General features: G+C 40.3%; 1 protein-coding gene across 12 annotated transcripts in view; it reads right to left on the bottom strand.

The window, feature by feature from the left end:
• The window catches only part of LOC108145265 (twitchin), a 57,202-nt gene that overhangs the window by 7,444 nt on the left and 21,763 nt on the right, over positions 1–27,995 (bottom strand). For all 12 annotated transcript variants that reach the window (XM_017270538.2, XM_041708648.1, XM_041708647.1 and 9 more), the window contains 14 exons: positions 25,157–25,304; positions 24,269–24,642; positions 21,994–22,119; positions 21,204–21,903; positions 20,573–20,926; positions 18,421–20,133; positions 16,689–17,588; positions 15,827–16,590; positions 15,606–15,741; positions 14,499–15,389; positions 11,752–14,424; positions 9,902–10,183; positions 9,540–9,839; positions 8–9,478 (listed from right to left, as the gene is read on the bottom strand). In XM_017270538.2, the coding sequence (XP_017126027.2) occupies positions 8–9,478; positions 9,540–9,839; positions 9,902–10,183; positions 11,752–14,424; positions 14,499–15,389; positions 15,606–15,741; positions 15,827–16,590; positions 16,689–17,588; positions 18,421–20,133; positions 20,573–20,926; positions 21,204–21,903; positions 21,994–22,119; positions 24,269–24,642; positions 25,157–25,304 (18,832 nt within the window). The remainder of the gene's footprint in view (positions 1–7; positions 9,479–9,539; positions 9,840–9,901; positions 10,184–11,751; positions 14,425–14,498; positions 15,390–15,605; positions 15,742–15,826; positions 16,591–16,688; positions 17,589–18,420; positions 20,134–20,572; positions 20,927–21,203; positions 21,904–21,993; positions 22,120–24,268; positions 24,643–25,156; positions 25,305–27,995) is intronic.

Genomic DNA, 27,995 nt, shown 5'->3' with positions numbered 1-27,995 from the left:
GACTTACTCATTATGGCCAAGGCTGCCCGTGTTGATTTTGCTCCAGCTTTGTTCACAGCACGGCAAACGTATTCATCAGCGTCTTCACCAAAAATATCATTAATATTTAGGAAGTGGTCGTCGCCTTCTGAGTACATGTGATATCGTGCTCCATTGCTGATTTCGCGAGCGCCCTTGTACCAGGTTATGGCTGGCTTGGGCACGCCAGTTATTGTGCACGTAAATTGGGCATTGTGATTTTGAATACAATTGGCATCGCGTAGCGGTTTCACAATCAATGGAGGCGAAGCCGCCTTTGGATCTATTATTTTGACCGCTTGAGAAGCGGATGATTCCTTTGAAAGCCCTGCAACATTCTGAGCAAAGATTCGGAACTCGTACTGCCGACCTTCGATCAGATTGATACAGTTTATTTGATTGGCTGCACAGATGGTAGCGTTGACACGCTGCCATGTGTCGCTGCCAAATTCACGTTTGTCGATCCAGTAGCCTTGAATGTGAGCACCGCCATCCGATTCCGGCTTGCTCCATTCCAAATGCACAAAGTCTCCTCCAATCTCAGTTATCTGAGGAACACCTGGTGGCGATGGTGGGTCAATTGGGGCCTTAGCTCGGATAGGATTCAAACCCTCTAGTGGTGGACCCATTCCATTTTCATTTACAGCCATCACACGGAAAATGTATTCTTGGTTTTCGATTAGACCTTGAACGTTAAAGGCAGTATCTCTACAGGTGCTTGAAACCGTTATCCAATGCGGTGATGCCACATCCTTCCGCTCAACCACGTAGTGAGACACTTTAAGACCACCATCATAAGAAGGCGGACGCCAAGCCAATGTGCAGGAGTTTTTGTTGATGTAAGAGATCCCCATCGGTCCTGAAGGCGCTGAAGGTAGGCCAGTAATGTGTACGTAAAATTGTCCGGTGGCATTACCGGAATCATTCGTGAATTCTATTTGATATTGTCCAGCATCACTTTTTACTATATCACGAATACAAATCGCTACATAATCATCAAATACATTCAACTTAATATGTGTATCGTCGTTACTATCGGATATGACCTCGTTATTTAATTTTAATATCACAGTCAATGGCTGGTCGCCGGAGTAGTAGACTTTGATCTTTGTATTGTCTCCTTCTGGTAGGTAGAGTTCGTTGGGACATCTGTTTATAATTGGTGGTGATCCAATTTTAAGATAACCTGAGGTGTGGACAAACCCGAGGGAATTGATTGCCTCACATGTGTAGTCCCCATCGTCTCCAGCTTGCACATTTGATATGTGCAGTCGGAAATGTCCGTCCTTACTATCGCATGTAATTCTGCCGCCACCCATTTGAATTTCTTTTCCATTGCGAAGCCACCTTGCACTTGGAATAGGTTTACCTGAGGCGGTACATTGCAATGTATAATCCTTGCCACAAGGTGCGACTCTGTCTTGAAGCCGTGAAATCCATTCGGGTTTTTCCCCACCAAGAACCTCGCAAACCTTGATTGGCATCGTACATAAGCTGGCTTCCGAGCGGCCAGCGGAATTGACAGCAAATATTCTGAACTCGTAGTCGCCCATTTCGATTAGGTTTATAACGGTGTATTCGGTGTCCAAAACATTATAATCGTTACATTTAACCCATACGGCTCCACCGATGTCCCTTCGTTCAATAACGTAGCCGGTGATGCGGGAACCGCCATCTCTTAAAGGTTTCTCCCATTTCAAGTCGACATAGTTTTTACCGACCCTGGTGACTTGCGGGGTTCCAGGTGGTGAAGGTACACTGAACTTTCCTTTTAGTTTAAATCTTAAAGATGGTGGAGAAGGCTTACTCAAGCCAGCAGCGTTTTTGGCCTTTATACGAAATTCGTATTCACTTCCGTTGGTTAAATTGTAGAGCTGGTATTTGGTGTCTTTTATTAGATAGTCATATGTATTCCAAGAAGAATCGTTCACAATGTCTCTATATTCAATTTGGTACCCTTGAATGCGGGACCCTCCATCACTAGCTGGCCGAGTCCAAATCAGTGTGACGTTTCCAGAGTCCCAGTCGATTACCTTTGGTTGACCAGGCTCATCAGGAACTGTGAATTGATGCTTGGCAACAATGGGTTCAGCAATGTCCAATGGATCTGACAAGCCATACTGATTTTCAGCTCTAACACGGAAGTGGTACTTGTGTTGTGGCTCAAGGCCCATGACATCGTAGTGAGTGTTACGAACAAAACTGCTTACCTTTACCCATGTGCCACTAGAGTCTAGTTTTTCAACGACATAATTTGTAATAGGTGAACCGCCATCATCTAAGGGCGTCTTCCAAGCTAGGGTGCAGGTATCTGGGGTAATGTCATAGGCATTCAACGGACCCTGAGGTGGTCCTGGTTTGTCTACCACAGTGACATGACACGATGCCGTATCTGAACCCTTGGTATTGGTAAGTGTGATCGTGTACGAGCCGGTCTCATTGCGCCTGGCCGATTTGTTGTAATAAACTGAAGCATAGTCGTCACAATCGAATCTAATTCGCTCGTCTGGAGTAACATCAATACCATTCACACTCCATGATGGCGTCGGTCGAGGATTTGCGTGATAAGGTACAGTGATGTGGAATTCATCTCCTGCAATTACCGTTAAATCACGAATTGATAGATCAGAAGTTATCTTGGGTGCATGCGGTGGACGGCGGCAGAAAATGAGGTCGCTGGAACCGCTGTATGGTGATTGTCCTGCTGCATTGACCGCGGCTACTCTAAACTCGTATTCAGCATTTTCAATAAGATTTGGTATTTTACAAGTAAGGTCTGGGCAAAGAGCATGGATTGCCTTTGTCCATTTGTCATCGCTCAGAAGGCGTTTCTCTATAACGTAGCCAGTTATGGGAGAACCACCATCATGCTTGGGTTTCGACCACGCTATTGTTATACTATCTTCTGTCGAGTCAATGCCATGAGGTATACCGGGAGCATTAGGAACATCAAACGGATGTCTTGCGCGTATGGGCTCTGATGTGTTGGCAGGATCGGATTGGCCATATTTATTCTCAGCTATCACCCGGAAGTCATACTCTTTGTTAATCGCAAGGTTACGAACTCTTACAAATGGAACTGTGCAGAAGCTGCTAACTTTAGTCCAAGTGGATGAACGAGCTTCTTTCTTTTCAATTATGTAGTTTTGAACTGGAGAGCCGCCGTCATCTTTTGGTGGATTCCAGTACAATGTTAAAGAATCACCAGCGAATTCGTCAGCACGTAAATTTGTTGGCGGAGCTGGTCTGTCCAAAACCTTAACATTGATGGTTGCCGTATCGAACCCTGATGGATTTTTTAGCTGAAGTCGATATTGACCTGAATCGGAACGCTTCGAGTTCTTTACCACAAACGATGCTGCATCATCAGACAAATGCTGGTGCACACGATTGTCGTCATTCACCACACTGTCGTTGGAATACCAAAAGGCGCTGGGCTTTGGAAAAGCTACGTAGGGTACATGAATGCTAAAGTCGTCACCAGCTCTGCACACTATGTCTCGAACACCTCCCAAATCCATGCAAGGCTTGTTGGGTTGTTCCTCGATTGTAATGGGCTGCGAAGGCTTGGACGGATTTGATCGTCCAACTTCGTTTTCAGCAATAACACGGAATGAATACTCCTCTCCTTCCTTAAGGTTTGGAACGGTGAACACGGTTGAATTAATGGGTAAGTCGTTTACTAGTTTCCAGTCTTTCTCGTTCTTGGGTCGCACCTCGATATAATAGCCTTTAATTCTGGATTTTCCGTCGTTGCGAGGTGGCCGCCAGGACAACGTGACGCTATCCTTGGAAATTCGATCTGGTTTCGGTTGCTCGGGTGGATCTGGACGATAGCGCTGAAGCTCAGCAGTCATAGGGTCGGATGGCTTTGATGGTTGGCCGGGTCCAGCCTCGTTCAATGCGATTATACGGAACTCATAACGAGCTCCTTCACGAAGATCAGGCACTGAATAGGATGTGTTTGGTGTGGGATAATTGTTGCACTTTATCCATTCGCCGCCGCGTTCTCGTCGCTCAACTATGTACCCAGTAATAGGTTTGCCACCACAATAGTCTGGTGGATGCCACTCCAAACTCGCAGAGTTCGGAGAATATGCTGCAATTGTTGGTTGCGACGGTGCGCCGGGAGGATCGAAAGGCGATTTGGCTAATACCGGCTTGCCTTCGAGTGCTTCTGAGGCTCCATAAATATTTTCAGCCCTTACACGGAACACGTATTTCTTTCCTTCTGTAAGTCCCTTTACTGTGTAGTTCGTCTTAGGACAATATCCCGGGACTGGCTTCCAATCATCTACGCCAAACTCAGTGAACTCTATGATGTAACCCGATATGTCGCTGCCACCATCGTCTTTGGGCGGATTCCATTGTAGGGAAATGTGATCAGGGGCTGTCTCCGTGTAGCTTAAAGGTCCTTCAGGTGGTGATGGTTTGTCCACGACAATAACTTCAATATCAGCTGTATCTTTACCAAACTCATTTAGGGCGGTCACTGTGTATTTTCCAGTATCTCGCCTGTTTGAATCGTCAATGCGGAATATGGTACGCTCCGAGTTAGTCTCATAGGACACTCGTTTGCCTTCTTCCAGCTTTAAATCGCCTCGCTTCCATTCAATTGCAGGAGTAGGAGCACCGGAAATTGGAATTGTTATATTGACAGGCTCTCCTGCACGAACTTTAACACGCCTTCCCACTAGACCATCCAAATAAAGTCTTGGCTTTTCGCGAAGTGGTCGAGCATCGAATGTGGCTGATGGATCAGAAGGCTTACCGTTACCGGCAGCGTTAACAGCCGATATTCTATACTGATATTGATGATTCGGGGTTACCCTGTCGTCTTGGTATTCTGTAGTAGGGACTGGTTGTCCGTTTATTTTTATCCATCGGCCTGTGTTGATGTCCCGACGTTCAATGTCGTAGCCGATAATGGGGGATCCTCCGTTGCTTATTGGTTGTTTCCATTTGATTGAAATGTGATCCTTGTCGCTGTCGGTAAGTTCTGGTTTGCCAGGAGCACCCGGAACTGTGTATTGGTTTTTGGCAACCACAGGTTGATCAGATGTTAGAGGATCGGAGCGTCCTTGAAGGTTTTCGGCCATCACTCTAAACTCATATTTCGTTCCTTCCAGTAATCTAGGAACCACGGCGTGGTTGTATTTGGCATTAACGTAGTTAACTGCCGGAACCCACCCACCACCATGCGTTAGATCGCGTTTTTCTATAATGTAAGATGATATTTCAGACCCTCCATTATCTTTTGGTGGTTTCCATGATATAGTCACAGAATTTGCTGTTATTTCTTCATATTCCATTGGACCATCGGGGGGTCCAGGGCGGTCGAGTACTATAAGTTCAAAACTGCCTTCATCAATTCCTGAACTATTACGCAGTAATAAGTGGTAAATTCCGGAGTCCGACCTTTGGCAATTTACAGTGTGTACCACGGTGTGGTGACCGATTGATGTAATTGTTGACCTATCATTCGATTTCAGCGGATTGTTATTAAGCGTCCATGTCGCTTCTGGTGCTGGCTCACCGATGAAATCAATATCTGTGTGGAATATAAGCCCAGATTTGATGCGTATTTCATTGAGCGGAGTTATTATTTTTGGTGGCAGGTATCGAGGTTTTGCCATAATCATATCGGACGGTTCTGAAGGCTCAGACTGACCAGCTTGATTAACAGCAATCACTCTAAATTCATACTCTTGGCCCTCGGTTAGCTCTGGAACTGTAGCTGTGTTCTTATTTGAAGGAACATGCAATACATTGGTCCAGTAAGGGCTTCCTTTTTCCTTTCTCTGTATGATGTACTCCGTAATAGGAGCTCCACCATCATTCTTTGGCACTGCCCATTGCAAATCAACATGGTCACGATCCCAATCAGTAATATTTGGTTTGCCAGGTGCATCAGGCTCATCAAACTCGTTTTTAGCAACTATACTCTTTGCTGCTTCTAACGGATCGGATTCCCCGATTGCATTGACGGCTTTAACGCGGAACAAGTATTCCTTACGATGAACAAGACGAGTTACATCATGCACGGTATGTGTGCTCATACCAGCATCGGACCAGGTGCTCCGAGACAAATCCATTTTCTCGATAATATAATGCAAAATAGGCGAACCACCATCATCCTCTGGAACATTCCAGGCCAGATGGCATCCATCTCTTGTAATCTTTGTTATGTCCAGAGGACCCTTGGGCTGCGATGGTCGATCCAAAACGGTTGCGTGTGCAGATGCATCAAAAGATCCATGCTCATTCTTAAGTATTAACGTATACCGTCCTTCGTCACTTCTAAGTGACGATGGAATTTCAAAAGTTAATTCATTTTGGAAAAGATTTGACTCTCCTCGCGAATTTGGGCCGACTTCCTTTCCGTTGTATAGCCATTTAATAGATGGCTTTGGAGATGCCTCAATCGGTAATGTCCATCCTAAACGCTTTCCAGCATGCACTGTAATGTCATTTAATAGCGACTTGTCAAAGAATGGAGCAAGGAAACGTGGCTTGCAAATAATAGTGCCAGATGGATCAGATGGATCGCTAGGTCCACCACGGTTCACTGCAATTACCCGGAACTCGTATTCCCCGCCATCTGTTAGTTCCGGTATGTGGGCTTTACGCTCTTCACCGGGAACAACAGCAGCGCGTTCCCACTGACCAAACTTTGGTCTCTTTTCAATAATATATGATGAAATGGGTGCTCCGCCATCCCGCTTTGGAGCGGCCCACTCCAAATCCACGAAATCTTTACCCCAGTCTACAGCTTGCGGCTGGCCAGGCTTGTCTGGATGAGAATAAGGATCTTTGGCAGTTATTGGCTGAGACGTTGTGAGTGGTTGTGATTGTCCTTGCTTGTTAACAGCTCGAACCCTAAAGGAGTAGTCATGATTTTCAATGAGATTATCTGCTCGGATTTCGGTATCTGTACAATCACCAACTGGCACCCAGCGCATGGCGTCATTATCCATTTTTTCCACAACATAATGCGTTATCTCTGAGCCACCATCATCTTTGGGCGGCCGCCAACGCAGGACTATAGAGTTTTTGGTTACATCACCGTTGCGTAAGGGACCTTCGGGTACACTGGGGACATCCAGGACGGTAACCTTGACGGTGTGCCTATCTATTCCGTTTATGTTTCGAGCTATTAAGGTGTAATCCCCTGTATCGGAACGTTTGGCGTCAAGTACTCGTATCTTGGTGTGGTCATCATAATTGGAAATTTTCACTCGGTCTGTATTAATGACCATATTGCCTTCGTGAGTCCATTCTTTGCTAGGCAATGGCTCTCCAGTAACTGGTACATCAAATTCAAATACATTACCCGCTTTAATTTTGATATCGGACATGAAGTTTCGATCTATCTTCGGTGGCATGTTTTTGGGTCGAGCCAGATGCGGTTCAGTTGGATCACTGGGAGTACCGGGACCGGCCTTATTTACTGCTCTGACACGGAACTCATACTTGACACCTTCAGTTAGATCGGGAACGTGAGCGTTGGTGACGTCATCATTAACCTCAGCGCACTTTTCCCAGTCTGGGGAATACTTGTCGCGTTTCTCAATTATATACCCGGTGATAGGAGATCCGCCATTACTTTCTGGTCTACTCCACTCCAAATCAACAAAGTCTTTGTCAAAGTCCTTTATTGTTGGAGTACCCGGCTTGGTAGGTTCGTCGTATGGATTTTTAGCCTCGATCGAGTGTGGTGTTGTAAGTGGATCTGAAGTTCCTTGACGATTTTTGGCGCGCACTCGGAATTTGTATTTATGACCAGGGGTAAGGCCCTTTACTTTTAGACTAGTAGTTGGTCCGTCCGTCTCCCCAGCTGGTATCCAACGACCTGTTACTTCGTCTAGTTTCTCAACCAGATAGTTATCGATTGGCTGTCCACCATCATCGTCTGGAGGACTCCAGTGCAAAGTACAAGAAGTTGCATTTATATCATCAACCTTGAGCGGTCCATTTGGCGGTGACGGCTTATCAATGACAGAAACTTTAACTTCGGCACTGTCTTCTCCATTTGCATTTTCTGCATACACCGTATATGTACCAGAATCAGCTCGGGTCGCAGCTGTAACCTTTAGTTTTGTATTATATTCAACGTGAGTTACTTTCACGTTGTCTTTTGTATACACTTCTTTTTTCTTGAGCAGCCACTTCGTCTTCGGCGCTGGTTCCCCAGATACCTTACAGTCGAATGTGAATGCCTGTCCAGCTTTAATACGCACTTCAATTAAATTAGATCTATCAATAACTGGTGGCTTATTGCGGGCCTTTGCAATTATCGGTGGAGTTGCGTCAGATGGCTCTCCAGGCCCAGCAGCGTTGACTGCGGAAACCCGGAACTCATAAGCTTGTCCCTCGACAAGATCCGGAACAGTTGCTTTGCATTGATCAGCTGGAACCTCAAGGGTCTTCTCCCACTTACCGAACTTGTCTTTCTGTTCAACAACATAGCCAGTAATTGGTGATCCACCGTCAGTTAGCGGTGGGGTCCACGCTAAATCTATGTGGTCCTTATCCCAATCCGTTGCTTTAAGATTCTCGGGCTTACCAGGCTCATCGAATGGATTTTTTGCTATTATTGTTTCTTCACCAACCAATGGCTGCGACTCCCCTTCGGCGTTTACAGCTGATACTCGGAACTTGTACTCGTTTCCAGGAGTAAGACCTGTTACATCCACTTGTGGTTCTGTTGAACGACAGCAAGGAATCCAGCATCCAGTTTCGGGATCCAACTTGGAAATTTGAAAATACTCGATTGGAGTTCCACCATCGTCACTGGGTCGCTTCCATTTAAGGTGGCAACCCTCCTTGTGTACATCGGATATTTGAAGGGGTCCGTTGGGAGGGGTGGGCTTGTCTGTGATAACCACATTTACTTGCACGCTGTCTTTTCCGGAACTGTTTGTGGCTGTGACCAAGTATTCTCCAGAGTCACTACGTTGCGTTGGTCGAATAACTAGTTTCGTAAAGTAGTCAGGGCTCTCGATTGTCACATTCTTTCCCGAATGCAAAGGATAGTTCAAAAATTTCCACTCTACTTTTGGAGCTGGCTCGCCCGTGATGATTGCATCTAATTTAAGAGCGGTACCGGACGATAGAGTTATATCACGAAGATTTCTACGGTCTATTTTCGGAGCAAGATATCGCGGCTTGGCTATAAAAGTTTTGCTAGGATCCGAAGGTTCTGATTGGCCACCCTTATTCAAAGCAATTACCCGGAACTGGTATTCATTTCCTTCTATAAGATTTTGAATAGTAGCTATTGGAGTTGGAGAGTCGGTTTCCAAGGCCTTTTCCCAAAGAGGGCTGTACTTGTCTTTCAGCTCGATAATATATCCTGTGATTGGAGATCCACCATCACTTGCAGGTTCTGGCCAAGCAAGCTCCACCTTGCTTGCAGTCCAATCGGTAGGTTCTGGAATACCAGGCTTCGACGGAGCAGCTAAATTGATGTTTTTAAATTTTGTAAATTTAAGCATATAAGGTAAAAGTTTTGTACTCACTAAAAGGATCCTTGGCAATAATTGAACCCAATGTTTCCAGCGGTTCTGATTCACCCTCCTTGTTTACAGCCTTTACCCGGAATTTGTACTCGTGGCCTGGGACTAGGCCATCAACATTATATTCTGGTACGTCAGTTTTTCCGACAGGCAGCCAAACACCTGTATCTGGGTCGAACTTCTCTACTAAGTAGCTCTCTATTGGTTCACCTCCATCATCTTTAGGTTTTTTCCATTTAAGCTTACATCCATCCTTGTGTATATCTGATACTTCTAAAGGACCTTCAGGCTTACCAGGCTTAGCTAAAGAAAATATTACAAATTTAATTAAATTTTTTTCTTAAATAACCAATTTGTTCACTTACTGATAATGTTGATTTGGAACTCCACTTGATCCTGGCCATAAAGGTTATGCGCAGAGATTTTGTAGAGACCTGTATCTTTTCGTTCGGGGTTGTTGTTAACGTATTTGGTGTTATACGGAATATTCTCTATATGACTAACTGAAGTTGCTTGAACCGACTTGTTGTTTTGGTTCCAAGAAACATCAGGTGCAGGTTCTCCGCTGACATTGATGTCCAAGAATATTGGTTCTCCAGCCTTGATGTTGTAAGTTCGAATATTTTTCCGGTCAATCTTGGGTGCCACTTTATAATAATAAATGTAAATAAAGGTTTTGAGTTAAGTAATAACGTCTAATAGTAAATACATTTGATTAATAATTTGCGATTTTTCTGCTGAGATTTTCGTTAGTTCCTATGGCAGCTATAATGATATCGTTGTCAAAATTAAAAAAATACTTAAACGTAATGTTGAAATAATAAAACATTACTTCCTATGTCTCGAAGTAAAGGCGAACAGCGAAGTTTCAAATATTTAAATTTTTTCCGATTGTTTCTGAGGAAGCAATATGGTCTAGTCGTCCGACCAAAATTTATATACTTTATATGGTCGGATAATTCTTATTCACTGCCCTTTAGACTTTAGACTGAAATTATAATAAAACAAGAAGGAAAGCAAACTTCGGCAAGCCGAAGTTCATATACCCTTGCAGCTATCGCAAGAATTAAATATTTTTGAAAACATTAAAATTATGATTTACTTGCGTATATGTTTAAAAACATTGAAGCTATGACGATTTGCAGCTTAATTATTTGATTGTTCTTTTATATATTTTTATTATTTGTATGGGAGCTATATGATATAGTCGTCCGATTTTGATGAAATTTAAACCGTAAATCGAAAATATTTAACCATTACTAAATTTCGAAGAACTAAACAAAAAATTAAAAAACAGAAAAGTTATAATTTTTTTTCATTTATTTTTCCGATTGTTCCTATGGGAGCTATATGCTATAGTCGTCCGATTTTGATGAAATTTTTACCATAATTCTGAAATATTTAACCATTGCTTTATGTCGAAGAACAAAACAAAAAATTAAAAAACAGCAAAGTTATAATTTTTTTTCAAATTTTTTTCCGATTGTTCCTATGGGGGCTATATGCTATAGTCGTCCGATTTTGATGAAATTTAAACCATAATTCTGAAATATATAACCATTGCTATATGTGGAAGAACTAAACAAAAAATTAAAAAACAGAAAAGTTATAATTTTTTTTCATTTATTTCTCCGATTGTTCCTATGGTAGCTATATGCTATAGTCGTCCGATCCGGCTCGTTCCGACTTATATACTACCTGCAATAGAAAGACAACTTTTGGGAAAGTTTCATGCAGATAGCTTTAAAACTGAGAGACTAGTTTGCATATAAACGGACGGACAGACGGACGGACAGACGGACAGACGGACATGGCTAGATCGACTCGCCTAGTGATGCTGATCAAGAATATATATACTTTATAGGGTCGGAGATGTCTCCTTCACTGCGTTGCAAACTTCTGACTGAAATTATAATACCCTCTGCAAGGGTATAATTAATATAAATTATAAGGAAAGGGTTTAAAAAATCTATCTATTCAAAAAACGCAAAAATGCCTAAGAGTTACTTTAATTACGCTGAAAGTAAACTCCAAACTACAAATTATTATGGAATCTTGTAATTTGCAATTATTTATGCTCGAATACTAGAGTGGATAGACTTGAGATCTTCAAAATTGTAGGGCGGATCGAATTCTATAGACAATGCTAAACGACACCCTCTATCGAAAACCTTTTGTAAATAAAAAGGATTAAACAAAATATGTTCAGACTTACACTTTCTTGGCTTGGTAATAACGGGCTTGCTGGCGTCAGATGGTTGCCCAGGCCCTGCTGCGTTAATTGCTTTGACTCGAAATTCGTATTCACAGTTTTCATTTAGGTTTGGCACAGTAGCTTTGCACTCTTCGCCGAAGCCAGGAGCTGTAACTTCAGCTCCCTTTATCCATTTGTCAGTACCTTTCTCGCGTTTTTCAACTACGTAGCCTATAATAGGCGATCCACCATCGTTAATTGGTGGTCTCCACACCAAGTCAACATGATCTTTGTCCCAGTCTACTGCTTCTGGCGTTCCTGGCTTTCCGGGCTCATCGAACGGATTCTTGGCTATTATAGAATGTTCTCCAACCAATGGTTCGGATTCACCTTCGGTGTTTACAGCAAGAACTCGAAACTTGTATTCATGACCAGGCTCCAAATTATTCAATTCAGCAAATGGTTCCTTAAAGCGACCAGATGGAAGCCAACGCCCACTTTCGACGTCCATTTTCTCGACAATGTAGTGCTCTATTGGCAATCCTCCATCGTCTAGAGGAGCATTCCATTTTAGTTTGCATCCTTCCTTGTGCACATCTGTCACCCGTAGTGGACCCTCTGGAGTCCCTGGCTTGTCCAACACAATGATTTCAAACGAAGCCTCATCACGTCCGGATTCGTTCTCGGCCTTAAGCGTATATTTTCCTGAATGGAAACGCTTTGAAAATGGTACTGTTAGCTTTGTGCGATATGACTCCATATCGATATTATAGTCACTATCGTCATTGTCAAGCCGGGCTTTGTTGTGGAGCCAAACTTTGGTTGCCGGAGGTTCTCCAGAAACTTTAATGTCATATCGAATGTTTTGTCCAGCCTTAATGGTGATGTCCTTAATATTTGTTCTATCAATTTTGGGTGGTGCATATCGATCCTTTGCTGTCATCTGGTCTGATGGTTCGGAGGGCTTGCTTTTACCTGCCTTATTAACGGCCTTAACTCTGAACTGATATTTGTTGCCTGCGATTAAGTCATTCACGCTGGCCTTACATTCAGGCGTATTCGTTTCAAGCGCTTTCTGCCACTTTCCTGTATTAGGATCCTTCTTTTCCACAATATAGCCGGTGATGGGAGCTCCGCCATCGTCTTCTGGAGCTCTCCACTTAAGATCACAGTGGCTAGCAGACCAATCAACGATTTGTGGCTTACCTGGAGTATCGGCAGCATCGAATGGATTCTTGGCTGTTGTAGGAACATCAGTCACTAAGGGCTCCGATTCGCCTTCAGAATTGACAGCTTTAACCCTAAAAAGATATTCTTTGCCTTCTGTAAGTCCTGTGACGTCGGCTTCAGGTGTCTTAGTAGTAAGAACAGGAACCCATCGACCTGTTTCCGTATCCATGCGTTCGACTACATACTGTTCAATGGGCTCTCCACCATCGTCTTCTGGCTTTTCCCATTTGAGGTGAACACTTTCGGATTTCACGTCAGAAACAGCCAAAGGACCCTTGGGCTTACTTGGCTTGCACAGCACCTCTAGTTCAATTTCCACAGTGTCCGAACCGGAGTCGTTTTTAGCAGTGACGATGTATGTGCCCCGATCAGCGCGCTTCACCTTTGGCATAATGAATGTTGTTTTATAGTCCTCGTTTTCTATTTTTATGTTGTCCGAAGTCTTGATTTCACTACCATTGTAGGTCCATGTTATTTTAGCTGGCGGTTCCGCTTTCACTGCAGCGTCCATATGAAGCATTTGTCCACTGCGCATTATTTTTTTTTGTAGATTCTTTCGGTCAATGTGTGGCTTAAGGAATCGAGGTTTAGCAACTACCGTCTTAGAAACATCGCTAGGGTCACTGGGTCCGGCCTTGTTAACGGCAACAACACGGAACTCGTACTCATGGCCTTCTTCTACGCTGGTAACGGTACCATTAGTTTTATCGCCAGGAACTGTAGCAGCGTCCACCCAAGCACGCCCAGACTTATCTCGCATTTGAATAATATATTTTTGGATTGGTGCACCGCCATCGTTTTTCGGAGGATCCCAAGCTAAGTCAACGAAATCCTTATCCCAATTCGTGGGCTCTGGTCTGCCAGGCTTATCCGGTTCATCAAATGGATTTTTCGCAATAATTGGTTTTTCTGTTTCTAAGTCCTCAGATTCTCCTTCTTTATTAACAGCTCTTACTCGGAACTTGTATGGCTTGCCTTCATGAAGACCAATAACCTTTGCCTCAGGCTCGGTACTCTTTCCACATGGCAACCACTGACCAGTGTGTGGATCAAGTTTTTCTATTTCGTAATAGTCGATAGGTGTACCGCCATCATCATCTGGTTTCTTCCACTTAAGCTTGCAGCTGTGCTTCGTAATATCATTGACTTCAAGAGGACCTTTCGGTTTTCCTGGCTTTCCCAAAACTGTGACTTCCAATTCTGCTTCGTCTTCACCGACTTCATTTGTTGCTTTAATTATGTATTTTCCGCTTTGTGGTCTCTGAGCGCGCATAACGAAGAATTTCGTGTTGTAATCAACATTATCGATTTTTACATTCTCTTCGCTGCTCACTATGGGCAATGAATTAAAGAACCATTCCACTTTCGGAGCTGGTTCTCCCTTTATGTTAATGTCCAAGCTGATTGATAAACCAGCTTTAACAATCAGAGGTTTCAAATTGGTTCTGTCAATGTGAGGTTTTACTAAACGATTGGAAAAATTTATATTAAAAAATAATAAAACTAAACAAATAACAAGGTAAGTGCAGGCAACTTACGGAAGCGAGGCTTTGCTGTATGCCAATTTGTTTGCTCGGATGGATCAGATGGGCCAGCCTTGTTGACGGCACGTACTCTGAATTTATATTGTTGTCCTTCTTCAAGCTTTTTGACAACGCCTTTGCAAATCGGACTGTCTGTTTCAACGGCCTTCACAAATTCTCCCGAGTCTTTATCCATTATTTCGATTATATAATTGGTAATAGGAGAGCCGCCATCCCGAATTGGTGGTTCCCATTTTAGTTTGACATGATGCTCGTCCCAGTCTTCAAACTCCGGTAGTCCAGGCGGCGCAGACACATCAAATGGATTTTTGGCAGTTATAGCCGATTCAGTTTCCAAAGGTTCTGAGTCACCCTCCTCGTTAACAGCCTTTACTCTAAATTGATAACGATGATTGGGATCCAAGCCCTTTACCTCAATATCGGTTTTTTCTGGATCAACCGATCCGGCGGGTACCCATTTACCAGTGGCTGTATCCATTTTTTCTACTACATAGCCAGTAATAGGTAGACCTCCATCATCCTTCGGCTTCTTCCATTTAAGCTTGCAACCTTCCTTATGAATATCTGAGACTTCTAATGGTCCTTCGGGCTTTGAGGGCTTATCCAAAATAATGACTTCGACAGTAGCTTCGTCTATGCCATTTATATTTTCAGCACGTAGCTTATACTCTCCACTTTGCTTGCGAGTTGTATCTAGCAATGTGAGTTTTGTATTGTATTCTTCGTTTTCTAACCGTACCTGCCCCGTGGGTGTTAGTTCGCTTTCTCTTAGGGACCAAGTTAAAGTAGGCGCCGGTTCACCCTTAACGTCTACATCAAACTTTACTGTTTGGCCAGCACGAACTTTGATGGGCTTCATTTTTTCTCTGTTTATATATGGCTTAACTAAAATTAGAAACGTCAATTGTGTTAAATATTAAGACTTTAAATGAGGTTAAAAGATAAAATGAACTAAGCCGGTGGATATAGTCCTCAATAATATATATTGTTGATATGCTTTTGGCTTAACATTGAAATGAACGCAGTGAAGATTTATAAAAACTACGAGGTAACAAAATTTTCTTTCTCCGCGAAGTTCTTGTGTAAAATAAACTGTCTTACGATTTCTAGGCTTTGCCAAATGAGGCTCTGTAGCATCGCTGGGTTCGCTGGGACCGGCTTTGTTAACTGCTCGCACTCTAAACTGGTATACATTGCCTTCGATGAGACCCTCAACGTTTGCCTCAGGTGCGGATGTCTTGAAGAATACAATTTTTTCAAAATATAATTGCTTGAAAAGTGTCCGCATAAAAAATGCAAATGAAACTATATAAATTACTTACATTGGTGGTGAGTACTTCATCCCAAATAGGAGAGAACTTATCTTTTTTTTCAATTATATAACCAGTGATTGGAGCTCCTCCGTCAGACTTGGGTGCCTCCCACTTCAACTTTACCATATGCTCGTTGTAATCCTCAATTTTGGGTGTACCCGGCTTACTAGCAGCATCATAGGGATTTTTCGCAATGATGCTACCATCGGTTTCCAGAGGTTCGGATTCTCCTTCCTCATTAATTGCCTTGACACGAAACTGATACTCATGGCCTTCTTGAAGACCCTTGACATCAAATTCTGTGTCATTAGCAGAGGTTCGACCGACAGGTACCCATCGTCCTTGTTTTTTATCAAACTTTTCAACCTGATATGCCGTAATAGGTTTTCCACCATCATCTTCAGGTTTTTTCCATTTAAGCTTACAACTGTCTTTTGTAACATCTTTTACTTCCAAGGGCCCCCTTGGTTTTCCTGGTGGAGCTAGAATATTGACCTCAACAGTAGCTTCGTCCTCGCCATGTTCATTCACAGCCTTTATCTTGTAAATGCCCGTATGTTTACGAACTGTATCGAGTATTGAAATCTTTGTGTTGTATGGGATGTTTTTGATTTCGCTATTGCTGGGTAGTTCCTCTGGCTTGAGTTCTGCATCATTTTGATACCATGTTATTGTGGGGGCAGGCTCGCCACGAACATTAACATCGTACTTAATGGGCTTTCCGGCACGAATCAACAATGGCTTTAAGTTTGATCGATCAATACGAGGTTTTACTGCGGATCAAAAATAAAAAAGTATAATAATCAAAGTGAAGGTCTTCATTTCCCTCAAGGCTTCTGAAATTATATCTCATGCCCGGTTTAATACTTACGTTTTTTGTACTTAACAATTTGAGGAACACTAGCATCTGAAGGGGGTGATGGCCCGGCTTTGTTAACTGCTATTACACGGAACTGATATTCTCCATATTCCTGAAGACCTCCGACTGTGGCTTCCAGTTGATCTCCCGGAATCTCCATGGCTTTTTCCCACTCGGGCTTATTTTTATCTTTCCTTTCAATTATGTATTTCTGAATCGGAGCACCTCCGTCATTGTTAGGTGCTGTCCATTTCAAACTCACACTTTGATTATCATAATCAGTAACTTCGGGAGTTCCGGGCTTGTTAGGTTCATCAAACGGATCTTTTGCCACGACGCCTACCAAAGTAGTTAGCGGTTCGGACTCTCCTTCCTCATTGACAGCGGAAACCCGGAACATATACTCCGATCCTGGATTTAAGCCGGTAACTTCAAAGCTTGGTGGCTCCTTCTCGCCAGGAGATCTACCGACTCTAACCCATTTTCCTGTTGCCGTGTCCATTTTCTCAACCACATACTCCTTAATCGGAACTCCACCATCATCTTCAGGTTTCTTCCATTGCAGTTGGCACCCATTTGCAGTAACGTCGCTTACGGCAAGAGGTCCTCTTGGCGAACTGGGTTTTCCTAGAACAACTAATTCCACGGTTTCGCGGTCAATACCATTGCGGTTTTCTGCCTTTAAAGTATAAAACCCGCTGTCTTTACGCAAAGCATTTGTTATGCTAAAGTCTGTGTGATAATCAACATTTTCTATCTTTATTCGGTCTCCGTTGGTTAATGGAATATCATCCCTCCAACTCCAGTGCAGGTCGGGTACTGGTTCTCCGATGACATCAACTGACCATTTATGAGTACGGCCACTCTTTATTGTTACTCGTTTAAAGGTAGAGCGATCGATTTGTGGCTTAACTAAAAGTTTAATAACACGAATTGATTATAAAATGTTTTTAGGCTTCCTTGATATTTGAAGTATGTTAAAAAAGTACATACACGGTAAAAGCGCTGGCAGTTAAGCTGATGTAAGTATTTGCGAAGTTATTTCCTATAAATTATATTTATACATGCATAGCATTATTATATGTTATCATATATACATTTTAATTTGTCACTACAAATGTTTTGAAAAATTGTAATCGTACCATGGAAAATTTCACCATCCGGAACTCAAGTTTTAAATACAATTTACTTAAATATAGATCATCTAGTATTAAAATAAATAAACATGCAAAATAAAACCTATAAGACTCCTTCAGTTCAATTCCACCAAAAACCGACATATTTTTTTTTTACATATATGCTTAAAATTTGAAATGCAGTCGCTTCCCACTTCAAATGCACTTATTTTAAATAAGCTTTTAGTTTTTTTTAATGTGCAGACTGCATTGTTACATCGGCTTATGTTTATTTGCGAACTCTGGTTTATACCCATGCTTTATTTTGAAAGAAAAATAGTTTATAGAGAAATATAGCTTATAAGCACAAAGCTCTTAATTTAAAGTATATCTGAATTTGTTTTGGCAAATAATTAACATCTGAAAGCAATATTAAATTAAAGTATAAACTAAATATATTTTTCTTATTTGAAAATATATATCTGAAAATAATACCTGAAAGCAATATTAAAAAGCAATATGAAAATAATATCTGAAAGCAATATTAAAAGGGTTTGCGACATGTGTTTAAATGTTAAGCCAAAGCAAGTCTAAAGGTAAATTTGAAAAATATTTTTGACTAGACTTACGATTTCTGTGTTTGCAGAGGTGGTTGTCGGTTGGCTGGGAAGGTTCGGAGGGGCCCGCTTTGTTCACTGCCCTAACTCGGAACTGATACACCATTTTTTCCTTAAGGCCGTCCACCGTACACTCGGGATTGGGGTCCTCGGTCTTCGCCACTTCAGTCCAAGTAGGTGAGAATTTGTCTTTCATTTCGACAACATAATGGGTTATTGGTCGTCCGCCATCTGATGGTGGTCGCTTCCATTTCAAAAGAACACTCTTGTTATCATAATCGTCGATGACCGGCTGGCTAGGCGGACTTGGTGGGTCATACGGATTCTTTGCAACGATGGCATCGGAAGTCTCAAGAGGTTCTGATTCGCCTTCTTTGTTAATAGCTTTTACGCGGAACTTGTATTTCTTATTCGGCGTCAGTCCCTTGAAATCAAACGAAGTCTCGTTTGGACCTACTTCGCCAGCAGGTATCCAGCGACCCGTCTCTTCGTCCATGCGCTCTAAAGCATATCCAGTAATTTCACAACCGCCGTCATCCTCTGGACGCTTCCACTTCATTTTAATATGGTTGGCGCGAACTTCTTCAGGTTCGAACGGTCCCCCAGGAGCAAGTGGTCGGTCAAGTACCACAACTTGGGCCTCAGACTCAATTGTGCCTGAGCTGTTTGACAGTACTAATTTGTATTTTCCTGTGTCCTTCCGTACTGATTTTTTAATGGTAATAGATGAGTTCCTTTCCAACTGATCTAAGCAAATGCGCTGGCTGTCGAACTTTAGGTTGTCTGTTCCCTTTACCCAAGTTGCTGTTGGTTCTGGCTCACCATCATATTTAATATCGAATCGTATGGTTTGTCCCTTCTTTACGGTAATGTTTTTAAGGCCGTCTCCAACGAGGAAGGGCTTCACAAAACGGCATTTGGCAATGATGGATTTTGTCTTGTCGCTAGGCTCACCCGGACCTGCTTTATTAACAGCACGGACTCGGAATTCGTACTGTGACCCCTCTTTTAGGCCGTCAACTGTAGCAGTTCTAGCATCGCCGTCAACCTCTTTGCCGGCAACCCAATCATTTGAGAACTTTTCTTTGTATTCGACAATATATGCAGTTATTGGATCCCCGCCATCACTATCGGGGGCTTCCCACTTGAGATCCGCGTGATCCTTATCCCAATCGGTAAGATCCACTGCCTTTGGCTTTCCCGGCTCATCCCATGGATCTTTCGCGAGTATTGTATTCTTGAATGTTGCCGGATCTGAGGGGCCAATCATGTTGACAGCACGAATACGGAATCTGTACTGCTTTTTTGGGACCAAGTCGTCAATTTTTTTCCGACATGGTTCATTAGGTAGAACCTCAGCGACAGGCTCCCAGCCTTGTTTCTTACTCAAGTCCTGCCTTTCGATAACATACTTGGTTAAGGGAGTGCCACCATCGTCAGCTGGTGGCTTGAAGTTAACTACGCAAGAGCTCTGATATACATCTGTAATATCAACGTCCTGGGGGGGCTGTGGAACGTCTTGGCAAATAATTTGAACGTCTTTGGTATCTTCGCCTTGGCCATTGGAAATTTTAATTTGATATGGTCCAGATAAATCCCTTGACGGCTTCTTTATTTTAAACGTAACTTTGTCGTCGGTAACTGCAACCTCCACATCCTTAACAGGCAATGGCTTGCCGTCTTTTAACAATTTGGCCTCTACTGGTGTTTGCTTTGTACCGGAAACTGAATCAAAAATGTTTTTAATTTATTTCTGTACATTATAAACATAGACTAGGAGCAAAATTAGCAATACTTTTTTTTTTGACACCATGAAAACATTTTAAAGCATTTTTCAATAAACGAGTTTTTTTTAGGACCTTAAAAAAATTTTGCTGTCCCTTCATATTTTATTTTATATCCAAGTTGATACCTATCATTTTAGATAATATATATTTTAATTAGCAAATGGTATATGACACTTTAAAATCTTTAGGCTATTAAATTATTTCTCTGTTAAAGATCTGTAAAACGGATTTTTATGTCATAAATTGTCCGACCAAAAATCGAAAGTTTCTTAAAGTTATATATAGAGTTGGAAAATAAATTTATTCAGGATGGTTGAAGCTAGGTATTGTTTTCATGGGCTGTCATTAGTTGATCGCCTCACTAGGTGTATTCTTACCTTTGAATGGTACTACCACAACCACAGGGGCACTAATAGGTCCGGCAAATTCATCAGGGCAGTCAATGTTCGGTCTACTTTCTCCCTTGCGGATAGAAAGTTTGCATTTCGAACTAAGCTGTCCAGACTCGCAAGTTATTTCGCCCTCATTAGACAAATCCAGGCTGTTGAAAATCAGTTGATGCTTGCCGCCACCCAAGTTTTTGATCTCAACACGTTCACTAGGTACAATTGGCTCCCCGTTAAATTTCCAGTCGCATGGCGCTGTTTGATCCTGGAGCTCCACATCGAGAACCAACTTTTCTCGTTCAACCGCATCCGTGTCCTTGAGTTTCTTGTTAAATCGGTTTTGATCTTTAAAATGTACATTATAAAATAAAAACGAGAGAACACAATGTGTTAAAATTAAATTAGGTAAAGCTCTTATAAAACTGGGTTTAAGTATAAATAAATAAAGTAAAAAAAATTAACTTATACGTCCGACTTATTTCCGATTGCAAGCAAGCTTTAGTTTTGTGCTAATAGATCAGATGATAGATCGTTTATATTGGAGATTCCTATTTGACACATTGCAAAATAGCACCTTGAAAAAATGATTAATCAGTTATAGCGTTGTCAAATGAAGACTTACAGTTAATGATTATTTCCGCCTCTGTACTATCAGCATTCGTTGTACATTTAAATTGGCCGGCATCGGTTACCTTGCAGTCCTTGAGGACTAACTTTCGCTTTCGACCGTCTTTCACAATTTGAATGCGTTTGTCGGGTTTGATTTCCTCGCCGTTGCGGAACCACTGCACTTCACCCATAGCATCATCGATTTCACAGGCAAGCGTTACGGTGTCTTTCTCAATGCATTGCTGAGACTTTAGAACCTTAACAAATTTGTACGGGTACTCCGTAACCTTAAGATTACACTCAGTCTTATCCGGCTGCTTATCCAATTGACACCTGTAAAGACCGGCGTCCTCAAGAACAGAATCCTTGATGATCAGCTTTAGGTTTCCGTTTATGTCCTTAGAAATAAGGTAACGGGGATCATCGGACTCCAATTTTGTATTGTCCTTGAACCAATGCACATTGGCCATACTGCTGCTGACAGAACACTCCAGTGTAGTCTCGTGCTGGGTAAATCCCTCCAGTTTCTTCTTGAGGGGTTTTGTAAACGTGTAGGTGGGATCGGCTTCTTCGACATTCAAAAAGGCTGTGCTTGAAACGCCTCCGATTTCAATAGTGTACTTGCCGGTGTCTTCGACTTTTGGTCCCGTAATAATCAGCTGATAAGTTTCATTTTCTTGCTTGAACTTAAATTTACTGCCCGTAAACACCTCCTATAATTAAGTAAGTATTAGTGGGTAAGTCCGGTTGCAAAGCCCTCGATATTGTTCGATGTCGAGCTGGGCCGAATAGCTTTTACTTACGTCCTTTCGAAATAGCCATTTAGGCTTGCAATTGGGCTTGCTGAATCTGGCTTCAAATACAACCTTTTTGTCCTTTCCTTCTTTCGCGAATTGGTCGATGAGTGGGCTGAGGAACGACTCAACCTTCTGTGCTCACGCATTGTTAGTTGATGCGTTGTCAAAAATGGGTAAAGTTATGTAAATTTGATATACGATTACTAAACGGTCTTTGGTTTTTCTTAAATTATTGTGACTTATCAAAATACTTCACACATATACACGCAAGTAATTTTATTTTTATTACAAAATCATATATATGAGAGACATATTTTGATTTGATGGGTTATTTCTTATTATATTCGTATTTATTTATTAATGCGAGGCCAAAAAACAAAGGATGTTTTATCTATATTTGTAATAACTCTGCAGATTAATTTATTGAGACATTAACTTGCTAGTGGTGAAAAGTCATGTATATATTTTCGTTTATTAATAAAGATAGTTTTTGGGTCAAAATAAGTGAAAAAGGACAGAAAATAATAAATAAAAAGTTCAAATTTTTGTAACCTATCAATCGTGATGATAAAACTGAAATTGATGAATATTTTAGTTTTTCAAATAAGGCTATTAACCTTCAACTTGCGCACCAAAAAAAAAAAGTTTTGGTCAGAGCCTATTTAAAGATTAATCGGAAAATCTCACATTTTACCTTCTTCTATTATTTTAATAAAACATAGTTAACTAAATTTCATTAATTACAAATATTTATACACATTAGAACCTTGAAAAAAAGATAAATTACGATAATAATTATCGGTTAAATTTGATGTAAATCTATTTTATGATCTTCACACAGATCAAAATAACCTTCCAACACTTTAAATAAGCTTTAAGTTTCACGCACCTGTTGTAACAATATGCTAGGATCGTTTCGAGAAATTAAGTCAAAATATTTAACGCCCTAACCTCCATCGAGAATTTTGTTGGTTTTTCACAATAAAATCGAAATCTTGCAGAAAGTTGATAGCTTGTACTACTGTACTTTTAAAATTGATATTCGTTATTTTTACACAAATGTGAATTGTTTAAAAGACTTTTCGGTTAGCCATGTTAAAAGCAAGTGCTGATTATTTCAAAATATTTTTTTCTATCGTATATCGAATTTTTAATTAGAAGCATACATATATATTTAGGCTCTTCTTGGTCATAAATCGGACCTGATCAGAATATTTCATTGTAGTTTTTCTTATTTTTGTTAAAATTTGTATTTCCTTCGTTGCACGAAGCAAACAAAAAGGGGATTACAAATTTTCACAATAATAGCTCGGAGCCCCAACCGCGAAAATAACGAAAGACATTTTTTTAGGTAGCTTGGCTTGTATTCGTTATTTTTCGGGTTTTTTTTTATTATGTCAACTACGCGTTTTATTTATGCAGGGCTCTAATTTGTCCAAGCATTTTGAGCACTTCGGCCAAACATAAAGCAATACAGATGCGATGTGTTGTTAAGTGGAAAACTCTTCATGGAATGACACATAGCTTAAGTAACAAACAACAAAATTCAAATTGATCTCTTCTATTCAGATGAAGTGCTAAGTTTTTTTAATACACTTTTGAGAAAAGGTTTTTTTGCGGTTGAAATTGATATCAAGAACAAAAATACGCAATAAAATAAATTGATATCCAAACCGTATTATTCAATTAAAAATCAGCAAAAATCAATAGTCGCTTCCACCACTGAAAAATAATATAAGTAATACAGTCAGAGTATTGACTTGGAAATGAATAGTATACATAAATATAACTAAAGCGCACCTCCTCTCGCCGAAACGGATGTAGTGTCGGCCAATCGGGAATCAGCTCAGCTAAAGATGGTCTACGCGATCCTGGACCCTAAATTTTATTTTCAATAGTCAAACAATAATATGTTCAGTGTAAAATTGTGGAACCTATAATCCGTTAACTCCATTTCCGGTGTACCGGTTTATTAAACAATAGCTTTTGAAACATTTTTGCACATTTCACCTGACTTAACCTCGTTAGCTGAATTTTAATAGTTCTTCAATACTGACGCAAATCGAGTCTTTTGATCCACTGGGAATGACTAAATGAAACTTAAGCTGCAGCAAACTTTCTGTTGCTACATAGATTCAGTTTAATAAGCTTACAAAATGTGGAATGCTAAGTTTTAAATAGAAATGCAGGAGTACTAAACTGAATCGGAGTGCCAATAAATGATAGAGAATTCCACACCTTCATCGGCGAGTCTGTTTAAAGCGTATATTTTGGTTCTTACCCTTTCGACTTTTTTAAGGGCCGGCAACGGTTTTTCCGTTTCTTTAAGGTCACCCCAATTGGGGTCCTGTTCGTCTTTGTCCCATTTTTGATAACGACGTTTTTTTAGCATGGCACGAAAATCCATGCCACTTGAATCAGACACATAGAGCTGCATCTCGGCTGAATCCTCACCATGAATGTTTGCAACCACAATCTTGTACTTGCTCTCATCGTTGGGCTTGCACTTACGCATACACAAGGTAATTGTGTTTGTCTGCCCATCTGTGAGGAACTTAAACCGACCGCCCTCGAGAATCTCACTAACTCCCTTGTAGAACTTGAATGTAGGTGCTGGACTGCCTTCGACACCAACGGTGAGGTACGCAGTCGAGTCTAGAAAACAGTACAAAGCATGCTCACGTTAACAAATACATTTTGGTTAGTACGATTCCTCTGGACAGAGTGTGTGTGTAAGGGTTCGCATAGCCACACTCAAAGTAAAATCGAATGAGACCTTTAAAAATAAAAAAACGATAGCTTCGGCAAGCCGAAGTTTAAATATCATTTCAGTCTTACCGCACCTATAATCTTACCGCACCTCTGCAAACTCAAGGGATCGTTCCGTAATTTTATAGAACCATATTTCATTCAAAGCCAAACAATTTTAGGAAATTTACGCGATCATGGTAGGAATAGCTTGCCGATCAGACTACACATTCTATAGCTGACATATGACATCTGATTTACTTTAGGATAGCCCATGTAAAGAGTTACATTTTCACGATATTGATAGTATCATAGCAAACGCTTTTCTTTGTTTCTGCTCATTAAATTTACAATGGGTGAGGCTTGCGAGCCCTGAATGTTTCGCCGACATCACAAGACTACTGGACAAGCGGATACATACCTTCCACGACGGAGTAAGACTCTTGGACATCGACGATCGAAGGAGGACCTCCATCCCCGACATCGCGTAATGGCGTGGATGGTTTGTTAATGAGATCTTCTAGATCTTGCACGCTTGGACGACGCACATCAATGGAAGGTCTCCTCCGCTATTGACCAAACACATAACATATAGGGTGACGACAGAGAGGGGAAAGATATAAACAAATAAACAAATATAAGGGATACTGATTACAAGAAATTATGGTGATTACAATGCCTGATTAACATTCAATATGAATTTGCCTTTTGAATTTTATAAGGCTTTAAAAATAATCAGGCATGTTCCGATTTCCTTATTAAGTAGATAAACTCCAAAATGTATTTGGATTAGTAAAATCTGGCGAATCGTAAACATCGGAATAGGCCTGAGTAATACACATTCATCTGTTGTTAATATACTTATGACATAATAAAGATAAAATAATTTTTAAACGAAAAATTCAAATGCATTCCGCTGACAGTGTGAGGATAGGTATACCAAACTGTCAAAGTAACGTACAAAAAACTACAAACACATTCTACTTGTGGTGAGGGTTAGACATAATAATGATGTAAAAATGTTAATAAAAATGTTTTACTTATATGTCGCAATCCTAGCAAGATAATATATCTATTTATCCATACATGGTTCCACATAAATTAATATTTTAAATTAAACTGGCCGATGGATTCCATAATTCAAAAAATGATACTACAAATTTTCTTGTTGGTAGCAGTTTTTTTAAAAGTGTAAATCGCGTATTTCACCTCTTTTCAAGTCAACTGGAGATAAAAAAAAGTCATGAAAACAGGTGAAAAACGTTATTTTCACTTTAAAAAAAATTATACATACAAAAAATTTTAAGTGTTATTTTTTGAATCATGGTGTCCAACTGCACAGGAAAATCAAGATTTGATCTCCGGACGATTTCGTTGGCTTAAATTTGTATACCAGTGATATCAATTGCAATGGTTACAATGCAGTGGGAATTTCAAGTGTTAAGTTGTCTGATTTCCTTGAAAGAGGCACTTATCTGCACCGTTCTCGCTACGTTTTTTGTAATGGATAAACATTACAAGTAACGTCAAACATCCATAAAGGGTCCAGAAGATATGCAAATTGTAAACCGACCGAAATACATCCTATCCGTTAGAGGATGTTTTGAACATCGCATTGCACGCTTACTTGGTTTTCCCCTTTTGTTTTCTTGAACATATTTTTTTTTATTATTTTAAGGACTTTAACTATAAATAATTTTGAAAAAGCCATGAAAGAAGTAATTTGAAACAAAGTTTCGTCTTTCGGTAGAGCATTGCTTGTTAAGAACTAACCTTTTTTATAATCACAGATTACTTATGTTATGAAAATCAATACCAACAGTAGTGCATTTATTTAAACTATTCCTTTTTACGCCCCAAAAATGTAGGTGTCGTGCAAGTCAAAACTAAAAATTCGATTGATCAACACACACCTAAAAATATAATTTACACAATCTAAGATATTCGCAAAAAATATTTAAAAAAAGTTTTTATCTAAAACCCAATAAATGAAAGAGCAACATACATTGTTCTCACAATCACACATATTTACTCTTAAAAGGTAACGTAAACAACTATTGCGTTACAATAATTGTCAGCTTGACCTACAAATTTCTTTTTTGATTCGTTATATTTACCAACAAAAACAATTTGTACGAATCGCAAAATCAAATTGAAACCAGTCTGTTCTTTGAGTATACAGATCTTTGGACTTAAATAAATTCAATTTAAATTTAACATAAGACAAGAAAGGAAGAAAACTTCGGCAAGCCGAAGTTCATATACCCTTGCAGCTATTACAAAAATTAAATATTCTTGAAAACATTAAAATTAGAATTTACTTGCGCATATGTTTACAAACATTAAGCTATGATGATTTGCAGCTCAATTGTTCTAATTCTGAACTGTCAAAAAGAATTTACACTAAAATTACAAAATAGAAAAGTTACATTTTATAAACAATTTTTGTTTAATATTTTCTTTGTTTCTTTGGGAGCGTTGGGTTATACTATAAACCATAATTCTAAAATATCTAACCACTACTTTATGTCGAACAGCGAAATTATAATTTTTTTCATTTATTTTTCCGATTCTTCCTATGGGAGCTATATGCTAAAGTCGGTCCGACTTATTTACTACCTGCAATAGAAAGACAACTTTTGGGAAAGTATCAGGCAGATAGCTTTAAAACTGAGAGACTAGTTGCGTAGAAACGAACGGACAGACGGATATGGCTAGATCGACTCTCCTAGTGATGCTGATCAAGAACTTATATACTTTATAGGGTGGGAAATGTCTCCTTCACTGCGTTGGAAATTTCTGCCTGATATTATAATACCCTTTGCAAGGGTATACATAAAATAATATTGCCTAAAAGTTTATTTTAATAAGAAGACTTTTTAAAAGTTTATCTATTTCGCGTAAAAAAATAATTCTGAAAATTATTGATTCAACATATTGTACAAGATTTCTAGTATATGATTGGATTAAAAAAATATGGGTATTTACAAAAATTGTACACCGAATGTTACATACATATGTGAACCCTACTGCTTTAATAATTCATTTACAGAATTAATAAAAGGCAAGCGAACTCATAATATTAAGCAGAAATTGTCGATAAATTCGACCACAATTTTAAGACCTGTTTCGTGTCCCCCATTTCTCCGGGTCGTTGTTGCTTTTGCTGACGTATTTAGGAAAAATAAAAAAAGTTTGAAAAATGGGTAAGTAAGTCATAGCACTTGACTTCGGTTTTAATTTTGTTTTATTTTAAAATA

Source organism: Drosophila elegans, unplaced genomic scaffold, assembly GCF_018152505.1.
Source record: "Drosophila elegans isolate 14027-0461.03 unplaced genomic scaffold, ASM1815250v1 contig_349, whole genome shotgun sequence".
NCBI classification, from domain to species: Eukaryota; Metazoa; Arthropoda; class Insecta; order Diptera; family Drosophilidae; genus Drosophila; species Drosophila elegans.
Note: the sequence above shows the minus strand (reverse complement) of the source record. Positions and strands in the feature narration are given on the sequence as shown.